The sequence below is a fragment of the Phoca vitulina genome, unplaced genomic scaffold (genome assembly GCF_004348235.1).
Source record: "Phoca vitulina isolate PV1807 unplaced genomic scaffold, GSC_HSeal_1.0 scaffold21, whole genome shotgun sequence".
NCBI classification, from domain to species: Eukaryota; Metazoa; Chordata; class Mammalia; order Carnivora; family Phocidae; genus Phoca; species Phoca vitulina.
This window is the reverse complement of record NW_022589724.1, coordinates 21,568,451-21,580,578: the sequence shown is the minus strand read 5'-3', so window position 1 is coordinate 21,580,578 and position 12,128 is coordinate 21,568,451. Positions and strand designations below refer to the sequence as shown.

At 39.9% G+C, this 12,128-nt stretch overlaps 1 protein-coding gene across 1 annotated transcript; it reads right to left on the bottom strand.

Moving 5' to 3' along the window:
- Nucleotides 1-5,740: 5,740 nt before the first annotated feature.
- Nucleotides 5,741-6,769, bottom strand: LOC116641334 (olfactory receptor 1Q1-like). Its single transcript, XM_032418996.1, has one exon. The coding sequence runs from the start codon at nucleotides 6,767-6,769 to the stop codon at nucleotides 5,741-5,743; it is 1,029 nt and encodes a 342-aa protein (XP_032274887.1).
- Nucleotides 6,770-12,128: the final 5,359 nt, after the last annotated feature.

Here is a 12,128-nt window from a genome sequence, read left to right as displayed (position 1 = left end):
GTAAACAGGGGATGGCAGCACATCTCCTGAGCCCAAGGAGTTAAGATCTAACTTGAAAATGCCTCATATAGATGGGTTACATTCCTAATAACTGGTATGGTTCGCATTCCTGTGGAATAATTTTCCTTGTTGGCTCCCTCTTTTTTGGATTCGGGAAGAAGTGAGTTCATGAATAAATAGTTCTGGTCCCCATTGACTGACCTAGAATCTCATCATATTGGAACTGAACAGATGTTTTTATTGATTTATTTTTTAAAAAGATTTTATTTATTTATTAGAGAGAGAGAGAATGGGGGAGGGGCACAAGGAGGGGAAGGGAGAGAATCTCAAGCAGACTCCATGCTGAGCACAGAGCCTGACGTGGGGCTCCATCTCATGACCCTGAGATCATGACCTGAGCTGAAATCAAGAGTCAGATACTTAACCAACTGACCCACCTAGGCACCCCCTGGACGGATGTTTTTAGATCACCAAACCTGAACCTCTCATCTTTCAAAACTAATATGGGGCATAGGGGATTACTAAGCCAAATTATTATACATCAGTAAGGCCTGCAGAACTTTGATCATCTTAGTGATACTGTGGCACTCTGACAGGTGTAAGGTGATATCTCATTGTAGTTTTGATTTGCATTTCTCTGATGATAAGTGGGGGATGATGAGTATCTTTTCATGTGTCTGTTGGCCATCTGTAGGTCTTTGGAGAAATGTCTGTTCATGTCTTCTGCCCATTTTTAATTGGATTATTTGTGGGTTTTTGGTGTTGAGTTGTGTAAGTTATTTACATATTTGGGATACTAAGCCCTTATCAGATATATCATTGGCAAATATCTTCTCCCATTTAGTAGGTTGTCTTTTTGTTTCATTGAGTGTTTCCTTTGCTGTGCAGAAGCTTTTTATTTTGATGTAGTTTCAATAGTTTATTTTTGCTTTTCTTTCCTTTGTCTTAGGGACATATCTAGAAAAATGTTGCTATGGCCAATGTCAGAAAAATTACTGCCTGTGCTCTCTTCTAGGATTTTTATGGTTTCCTGTCTTACATTTATGTCTTTAATCCTTTCTGAGTTTATTTTTGTGTATGGTACAAGAAAGTGGTCCAGTTTCATTGTTTTACATGTAGCTGTCCAGCTATTCCCAACACCATTTGTTGAAGAGACTATCTTTTTCCCATTTCATATTCTTGCCTCTTTTGTCAAAGATTAATTGACCATATAATTGTGGGTTTATTTCTGGGCTCTTTATTCTGTTCCATTGATCTATGTGTCTATTTTTGTACCAGTACTATATATACTGTTTTGATTATTACAGCCTTGTAGTATATCTTGAAATCTGGGATTGTGATACCTCCACTTTTGTTCTTCTTTTTCAAGATTGCTTTGGTTATTCAGGGTCTTTAGTGGTTTCATACAAGTTTTAGGATTATTTGTTCTAGCTTGGTGAAAAATGCTGTTGGTATTTTGAGAAGGATTGCATTAAATCTGTAGATTGCTTTTGGTAGTATGAACATTTTAACAACATTTGTTCTCCCAATCTATGAGCATGGAATATCTTCGCATTTATTTGTGTGATCTCCAGTTTCTTTCATCAGCATTTTATAGTTTTCAGCATATAGGTGTTTCACCCAGGAGAGTGATTTTTGAGTAGACCATAGAATAGCCTAAAACTCTTTTAAAATTGTAATAATTTTACAGTCTCCCGTTATTTTCAACTCACAGTAATAATAAGCAGTTCAGTACTTACAGTGACTGAATTATTCCATCTGAACTTTTATGTCACTCCATAAAAGACAGTATAGGTCACTGGTAATAGAGACTGGGAGAGAGAGTCTTCACAGTGGCTCTAACACCAGAAGTAGGTGGTCCCATTTGGGACATATGGCAAGTAGAGCTGTTTAAACACACTGATAGACTTGGTGTAATATGTAAGGGGAAAAGAAGAATCAAGGATGGACTATGGAAATGGGTGGAACCATTTATTTATATGTGACAGTCTCTGTATTGTTGGTGTAAAGAAACATACCTTTGAGAGATAAAGGGGGCAGTATAATTATAATTACACTGAAACAATAGAAGTAAGTAGCTCTTCAGTGCAAACATGATTTTCCAGAAATTATTCTCTTTGAAGAGGTCAGAATGAAATAGAGTTCAGAAACCCAAGGGAAAATGCTAAGGGGTTTTGTTCTGGGGGATGGACTGTGGAGCCAGATAACACAAATTAGAAACCCACTATTGTCTTTACTTGCCATGTGGTTTTTTTCTCAGGCTATTGGTAACCAGAGTTGTACCTGGACCTGCCCTTATAGTTATTATGATTTCAAGATAACCTCAGTGATAATCAGGAAACTTTGAAAAAAACAAGTTTTATTACTCTCAGGTCCTGGAAAGCATATTGCACACCTGGGGCCACACAGTGAGGTCACAGGTAGAGAGAAAGCATGGGAGAGCATGGGCTTGGTGTTCTGCTTTTATTGAGGTTGAGGGAAGGGGCCTTGGGTTTCACAGGTTGATTCTATGGATGGACTTAAAACATAAGAGCAGGAATTTAAAGTGTGGGAAGAGAAAAAACAAATAGTCCGTTAATATAAATCAACCAAGATTTCTGAAACAAATGAGCAGGGGGGCAGTGGCATAGGAGGTTGGAAGGTTCTGGCTCTTTACTAGTCAGTGTGGCTGGCAATGTATTTATTGAGATAGGCTTTTGATGCGGAACCCAAAATCAACCTCCAAAATCAAAGCTAAGTCAAGTACTTGGTCTACAAAAAGTAAAACCAACTGTAGGGCTTGCACTATAGTGATCTTTGACAATGATCCAACTACTCTGCCTCAGTTATCCATCTGTAAAGAAGAGAGAAACAGTATCTATAATTTAGGATTGTCAAAAGGATTTTATGAATAAAATCTATGTAAAGCACTCATAATAATAGACCAGCTCATGAGTACCATATGTGTGTATACTATTATTATTATTATTACTATCAATAGCCTACAGATGAAGAAATAATGAGAGAAAAGAACAAAGAGTTGGTGGCTAGAGGTTTGGATATCTGTATGTACCTAAAGGCTATTGATGAAATGAGAGTAAGGCCAGTAATTAATCTGCCTCATTTTTTTTATTGACTGAACAGCAGTTCATAATATGTGTGTATTGTTTTGGTTGAGATTTCCTTCAAAGTACTGAATCAGAGACAACCCCAAACCTCAGTGGCTTATAACAACAGACATTTATTTCTCAGTCAAAAGTCTGCAGGTGAGGGGCACCTGAGTGGCTTAGTCGTTAAGCGTCTGCCTTCAGCTCAGGTCATGATCCCAGGGTCCTGGGATAGGGCCCCGCGTCAGGCTCCCTGCTCAGTAGGAAGCCTGCTTCTCCCTCTCCCACTCCCCCTGCTGTGTTCCTGCTCTCGCTCTCTCTCTATCAAATAAATAAAGTCTTATTAAAAATAAAATAAAATAAAATAAAGCATACCATTCAACATTTCTGGATGACAACTCAGCCTTATCTTTAAAAAAAAAAAGTCTGCAGGTTGAAAGAGGGAACTGTGTTTCAGACCCTGGGTCAAGTTCAGGTCTGGTCTATGTGTTTCTCATTCTGAGATTCAAGCTAAGGGGCCTTAGCTACATGAGATGAGCTTTTCTTCTCATGGTGAAGGCCAGAGCTCAAGAGGGCAAACCAAATGATCTGAACCCATTCAAATCTTTTTATTGGAAACAGCATTTGTTATGCCTGTTCATAAACTGCTAGCTAAAGCCAGCCCAAAGTCAATGGGATGGAGATGTGTATTCTGCCCCAGCAAAGCCATGGCAAAGACAGGAAAGTAAGGAAGAACTGTGAACAGATAACACTACCTATCTAACTACAAAACAAAATGAACCAGAATTCCATTAGCATGCATGAAGATGATTTCTAATTTTTCACTATCCTAGACAAAAGTGTATTGAACATAAAATATATGAGTGTATTTACATATATATATAATATATTCATTCCTTATATATATTAATTCTATGAGATAAACTCCTAGAAGTGGAAGTGTATCATCTAAATACAAAATTGTTTCATAGCATTTCCCAGTTGCTCTTCAATTATTAATATATTAATTTACTCTCCTGTCAGTTTCTTTACCTTAAGAAAGTTCTTTCAGTAGGGGCATTTGGGGCTAGTTAGAACAGGCTACAATGCTAACAGCTGAGGCAAATCATTTGGTAAAGTAGGTTCAGCCATGGAACTGACACCTAAAGACACAGAAAGGAGGAAGGTGGACCAAGGAGGCAGGTACGAAAATAAGGGGAAACAGTGGAATCCAAAAGAAAAATATTGGGTATATAAGATACTTTCTGGAAAATGTGAAGAACCAGAGTTAAGTAACCAAAAGTTGGTTTCATTGCCTTGTTATTATCATTTTATGAATGTTAGGCCCCCTTTATCTTGGAAGAATTTATTATCCTGATGCAGCCAAAAACTTAAGGAGTGTAGCTCCTCAAACCAGTTTTGATGGTGACCAAGGCTTACATATAGGTCCCAAGAAACCCTTCTTCTAGCTCATTACACAGATTTGCCACAGTTTTAGCTTCTTCTCAGTTCAGTGCCATTAACTGCTTATATCCTATAAAAGAAACTTTCTACTGTCAAATGGCCTATAAATCAGCCTGCACTTGCAACTTCTGCCTCATGTCCAGGGAGGTCCTTCTCACCTTTTCCTTTTGAAAAGGAAACTGGAAACACCCATGAAACTAAAGAATTGACATTTTAGTAGACATTTTGGCTCTTGGACCTATTTCTCATTTCCAGAACTGATTGATCAGCAGGCAAATACCCAGTGAAATAGTCAGGTTCCACATATCAGCTACAGAGAAGATTAGGAGCATGCCGAGATAAAAGGAGTTAAGTTATCCTTGAATGGTGCAGCTAATGAAGGTTAAGAAAATGCAAGTTGGAGAGCCCTTTACATTATTTCACTGATACTGACTACTAAATTAACTCATACAAGTACAATAGATGCACAAGAATGACAGTGCTTAATTCTGCAACATCTGTAACTTCTGACTCTATACAGTAAACACTTGTCATCATGTCCCTCTTCCCATACTGGAGTAGTTCCACCATTTCATTTGTCTTGGTGGGAGGCAGAACCTCTCTCCCACTTACGGAAAATAAAAGCAGCAGTATTGCTTGCCCAGTTTCCCTGGGAACTAGAGCAGGGACATATGACCAAGTCTTGGCCAGCCGCATGGATCACCTTATTTTGAATCTAGATGTATTGGTGTAAAGAACAAGAAGTGGGCAATTTTTTTCTGGAGGTGGTCACATCTAGTTTTCAGGCCTCTGGGGGCTATGCGCAGTGACTATTGCTGATAGTATTGGTGGCGGTATAAGTGAAAAGAGTTTAGTGTCTACAGCAGTGACCTCATCAGACAATTCTGGGATATGATTTTGACTGTGGTTCTGACTGTATGACCTTTCTTAGTCTTGTCCATTTTATTGAGCCTGGTTGCTTAGCCTTTGTGGAAATTCAGGAGTTCCACATACACTTTCAATAAACTTATTTCCTCTATGAATCAACCAGAATTATTTTCTGTTGCCTATATCTAAGTATGTTACAACCCTGTTGTTTAATGGCAGGCCCAGAGAACACTCAATTATAATTAAAGTCATGCTAGTGGCTTACGCTAAATACATGGTCTTATGTGCTTTGGTTTAAGGGATAGGTCAGGACAGTATTCAATGGGAAAATCCATAATATGTAACTAATTTAGATATTTCTGGGAAGTTCTAAAGGAAACAGATGTGTAAGGGACAAAACTGTTAACTAGGAACTGTGTTTTGGGGTTTTGTCTAAAGAAAGAAGTCCATATTCTGCTCACCCATTTTCTGAAGGCTCCCTTGACATCCCCATTCCTCAGGCTATAAATGAAGGGATTCAGCATGGGGGTTACCACCGTGTACATGACTGTCAGGATGCGACCCTCAGTCACTGAATAGCTGGTAAGGGGCCTGAAGTAGACCCATGTGAGTGTGCCATAGAAGATAGCCACCACAGTGAGGTGGGAGCCACAGGTAGAAAAGGCTCTCCACTTGTTCTTGGCTGAGGGGCTCCGGAGGACCACTGAGATGATGTGGGCATAGGAGGTAATGATGAAGGCCAGAGCACCATTGATGACAATAACACCCTCTGTGTGAATCATCAGGGTGTTGAGGTAGGGGCTGGAGCAGGAAATCTTCATCAGAGGGTAGAGGTCACAGAAGAAATGGGGGATCTTGTTATCTGCACAGAAGATCAATCGGCCGATGAGAAAGGTGTGCAGCAGGGCATGAAGATGGGAGAGGATATGGCACAGAGCCACCATCTGTGAACACAGCGTTCTGGTCAGGATCATAGGATAGCGGAAAGGGTAGCAGATGGCGATGTATCTGTCATAGGCCATCACAGCCAGAAGGAAGTTTTCCATGGCTGCAAAGCAAATGAAGAAATAAGTCTGGGCTAAGCATCCCATGTAGGAAATAGCCTTTGTAGGAGAGAAAATGTTCTGCAGCATCTTGGGGACTGTGGTAGAAGTGAAGCAGACATCTGCCAAAGCCAAGTTACTGAGGAAGATGTACATGGGGGTGTGGAGGCGTGGAGTATAGATAATCAGTGTGATGATGGCAAAGTTCCCAGAAATGTTGATTGCATACATCAGTAGAAAAAGAAGGAAGAGTGGAATCTGCTCTTCTGGGTGGGTAGAAATGCCCAAGAGAACAAAATGGGATACACTGGTCCAGTTGGTATTGACCATCTGTTGCCATAAGAATAAACAGGATTATCACTTTTTATTGAGGTATATAATTGCCATATAACATTATATTAGTTTCAGGTGTATACCATAATGATTCGATATTTGTATATATTGCAAAATGATTGCCACATTAACTCTAGTTAACATCCATCCCCATACATAATTACAAATTTTTTTCTTGTGATGAAGACTTTTAAGATATACTCTCTTAGCAACTTTTAAATATGTGATGCAGTATTATTAAGTATATTCACCATGCTATACATTATATTCTCATGACTTATTTTATAACTGGAAGTTTGTACCTTTGAACTCCCTTCACCCATTTCACCACTCCCTGCCCTCTGCCTCTGGCAACCATCAATCTGTTCTCTGCATCTATGAGTTTGTTTGTTTTTGTTTTTGTTTTTTTTAAGAGAGAGAGAGAGAGAGTGTGCGTGAGCAGCGGGGTAGGGGCAAAGGGAGAGGGAGAGAGAAAGAATCTTAAGCAGGCTTCACACCCAGCACAGAGCCCAATGTGGGGCTTGATCCCACGACCCTGAGATCATGACCTGAGCTGAAATCAAGAGTTGGATGCTTAATTGACTGAGCCACCCAGGCGCCCCAGAACCTTTTTTCCCCTTTAAATTCCTCATATAAGTGAGATCATATGGTATTTGTTTTTCTCTGATTTATTTCACTTAGCATAATGCCCTCAAGGTCCATTCGTGTTGTTGTAGATGGCAAGATTCCATTTTTTAAAATGGCTGGATGGTATTCCATTGTATATATATACTACATCTTCTTTATCCATTCATCCATAGTTGAACAGTTAGGTTGTTTCCATGTCGTGGCTATTGCAAATAATGCTGCAGTGAACATAAGTGAACATATATCTTTTTGAATTAGTGTTTTTGCTTTCTGTGAATAAATACCTAGAAGTGGAATTGCTGGATCATATGGTAGTTGTAGTTTTATTTTTTTTTGAGGTAACTCCATTAGACATCTGAGCAGGCTGTTTGATTTCTATCACTTTTATGCTCCGATATAAACTGCACACAGTGTTGATAATGGGATCAAGTACTTAATTATTTTCCAAAATAGTGAGGTATGGATTTTTCATTATCAACAGCATCATCACTATTACAAATTGTACAGATGCACCAGTATTATAAATTAGAAAACTAAGGCATGGAAAGTTTAACCTTTTTTTTGCCCATGAAGGGCAAAATCTGATCTTAAAGTCATGCTTATCAGGTTTCAAAGTCTATGCTAGTGACACTATATAGCGTGACTCCTCAAATAAAACCAAGGCACCTTATTCATGGTAATAAGACCTCTTGATGGGCTATATAACCAGGTAATCTGCCTACTAAAAGGGATTTCAGAGGCTATTTGTATTATTCTATTTTGGGGAGTGCATACTCCTGGTGGTACCCAAAGACTTCTCAAAGAGTATACAGACACATCTTAGGAGAAACCGTTTCCAGATTCTCAGCTTCTATATTTCTCTTTTCTGAAATCATTTTGTCTTCAAGATATTGTGAACCTTATGCATTATTCTGTCTTCTGCTTAGCAAATGAAAGACATACTTTCATCCATCCGAAATCTTACTAGATGTACTGGCTCAGGATAGAAAAACCTCAAAGGAGTCTAATGAATGGACAATCAGAATATGAATAAAATGGATGACTTTAATAACCAATAATAAGTCCTTTCTTAGATAAGGGGTTTCCAACCTTTTGTTCTCAAAAAAGCCTTGGTTTCCTTATCTCTAAAGTGGGGGAATATTAATAACACATCACTCATGAAGTTGGTATGAGAATGAAATAAGAGTGCCTGGTCCATGGCAAGTGCTCAGTAAATGCTGGAAGTTATGCCTATCAGTTTTTCAGTCCTGTTCTACTCTTCTCCAGGTTTTTCTGGGAGTAAGTGTTTCTGCTATCCAGGTCTCTCTACAGTGAATCTGCTCCGCATTGTCACTGTCTTAATCTGAAACAAATAATACATTACATGTTAAAAAAAAAAAAGAAGAAGAAGATAGTAGGAAGGGAAAAAATGAAGGGGGAGAAATCGGAGGGAGAGACAAACCATGAGAGACTATGGACTTTGAGAAACAAACTGAGGGTTCTAGAGGGGAGGGGGTGGGGGGATGGGTTAGCCTGGTGATGGGTATTAAAGAGGGCACGTATTGAATGGAGCACTGGGTGTTATACGCAAACAATGAATCATGGAACACTACATCAAAAACTAATGATGTAATGTATGGTGATTAACATAACATAATAAAAAAAAAGTAAAAAAAGTGGTTCCCAAGAACTAAGCAAAGTTCTGTGAGTCCGGTCCTTCGTCACAGGGTCATAATGATCTGGGCTGGTCATAAATCGTAGCCTTTTGGGGGAGATGAGAGTTGGCTGTGTCCATGGCTAACCCAAGATTTCTTTTTTTAAAAGATTTTATTTATTTATTTGAAAAAGAGAGAGAGCACAAGCAGGGGGAGCAGCAGACAGAGGGGGAGGGAGAAGCAGGCTCACTGAGCAGGGAGCCCAATGAGGGGCTCAATCCCAGGACCCTGGGATCATGACCTGAGCTGAAGGCAGACGCTTAATGACTGAGCCACCCAGGCGCCCCTAACCCAAGATTTCTTAAACTTTACAATTAGATCATTGGGGAAAAAAGTGTGAACAATTAAGAACAGCCTCTCTGTAAGGCACTTGCACATGCATTATCTCATATAATCATCAGCAATCCTGAAGACACTTCCAGCAGCAACAGTCACTCACTATTCTCATCTTCCAGATGAGGAACCAAAGCTTCGGGACATGAAGTGATTTGCTCAGCATAACTCAATGGCAAGTGGTCTGGCTGGGCTTCACCTTACAACTGGATACCTTGAGTTCTCTACATGGGCTACATCACACTGCCCATTTAGTTTACTTTAGCTCTTTCCCCATGGAAATGGATTTATCTATCACTGCTGGACTGTCTGCTTTTATATTTCAAACTAAAGGATGTCACCATGATACAACTCAAGAGAGTGAACGTGAGACTTTTCAATTACAAAGATCTGGAAATTTATAGTATGCTATTGAACTATTGATTTCAATATGGTATGATAATGAGTGAGATCTAAAAGTTGTAGCCACTCTTTTAATGAGCACTTTCTGTAAACCAGGAATTGTTCTAAGAGCTTTACCTATATGATTTTTATTTGGTGACCACAGAAATTATGTGACATAGGTATTATTATCTCTGTTTTATAGGTGAAGAAATTGAAGCTCAGAGGGGTTCTGTGACATGCTCAAAGTCACAGAGTTAGTAAGTAGTAGAACTAGAATTTGCATTCAGTTTCATTTAAGCCCAGAGTCTATGCTCTTTTTTTAAAAAATTTATTTATTTGAGAGAGAGAGAGAGTGTGTGTGTGCAAGAGTGAGAGAGAATGGAGGGAGGGGCAGAGGGAGAGAATCTTTAAGCAGACTCCCCGTTGAGCGTAGAGCCTGACATGGGGCTCAGTCTCATGACCCATGAGATCATGACCCTGAGCCAAAACCAAGAGTCACAGGGAAAGGGAGGGAAAACTGAATGGGAAGAAATCAGAGGGAGACAAACCATGAGAGACTCTGGACTCCGGGAAATGAACTGAAGGTTACAGAAGGAGGGGGGTGGAGGGATGGGGTAGCCGGATGATGAGTACTAAGGAAAGCACGTGTTGTGATGAGCACTGGGTGTTATATGCAACTAATGAATCATTGAACACTACGTCAGAAACTAATGACGTACTATATGTTGGCTAACCGAACATGAAAGAACAAACAAACAAACCAAGAGTCAGATGCTCAACCGACTGAGCCACCCAGACGCTCCTCAATGTCTATGTTCTTAACCAGTGGACTATGCCATGCCTTAAGCATTCCCTAACTATTCCAGTTCCTGCTTTACTCTATGTTTCCTGTTTTCCACTGTGCTATCTTGTGCCTTTGGCCAGTGATATGTGTCTATCACGTTTTTTCCTACTTTAATTCTCATTATAGAATTAGAGAGTAGATATTATCATTCCCATTTTCAGATTATTAAATTGAGAATCAGAGGGATGGATTAACTTCCCCAGAGGGATGGATTAACTTCCCCGCAGAGCATAGGGTTGGATCATAGAGCTAACTCAGAAGTGATGCTCCTTCTGTCCCAGCTCATCCATTTAGCACCTAATGTTTTATTCTTGTCCTGTGCTTCCTTCCCCTTACTAGTCTGTCATTGTAATTGGAGCCTCCAAATCAGAGCAGGGGGCCCTGAGTTTATTTAGAAAACATGAGATGTCTCCCCTCAGTTCTTAGGGTAGTTGTAAAAAGTTCTAAGAAGGGAATGTGCTATGGTGAGCCCTGTGAATTGTTTAAGACTGACGAATCACAGACCTGTACCCCTGGAACAAATAATACATTATATGTTAATAAAAAAAAAAAGAAGTGAATGACCTCTACCAGATAGTTTGCAGGCTATGGCTGCTCCCTGGGGCAATGCCCATCAAGCTTCTGTGACAAAGCTGCTCATAAGACTGGAGAAAGCCCCAGAAGTGCTTGTAGGGTGGGCTGCCTGGAACCTTGGAGTCCTCCTCATCTCCCTCATAGCTGCTGGAGATTACCCTACCTGACGCATAGTGCAGCATATCAGCTCCTTGTGGGTAAAGGAGAATAATGTGGTATGGGGCAAGGGCTGGGAAGCCAGGAATGGGGAACTACTAGAGAAGAGTCTTTATATAAGAATGTGGACAGAGAAAAAGTAGTGTGTTGTGTGAGAATAGTTTTAATCCAAGAATGGTAAGATTTGGGCTTTGGTCTCAGATTGCCATGAAACTTTTCTTGGGGGCCTTAGGAAAATCTCTTCATTCTTGGGAGCCTCAGTTTCTTCTTTTGGGAAATGGGAAGAAGAACCCCTGCTTTCAATACAAGAGGCTTTGTAAAAAACAAAAACAAAACCCAAAAAACCCAAAAAGAGACTGTGGACTTAAAGGCCCTGTAACAAGTCTGTGAAACAGTGCAGGGTTGTTTGTTTTAAATTCCTGTAGGAACTTGGCTTCCCTATCACAGAATAGGTCCCCACAACTCCTGGCAGTCAGAGCCACACACTTCCCTGATAACAGAGTTGCCTCTTTCCAAAATGACCTTGATAAATAGAAGAGGCACTTGGATAACACGACTTAGTCTATTCTCTGGGTTTCTCAGTTTGATCACTAATTCCTAGAAGTGGAAAGAAAAGTCTGGGTCAGTTTTTAAGAAAGATGAAGTTGACAACTATGTCCAGGGGTTCATTTTAGAATCATCCAATCCTGATTACCCATGATACCTCCCCAAGTGATTGAAGCTTTCTGGGATTCCATCAGATATT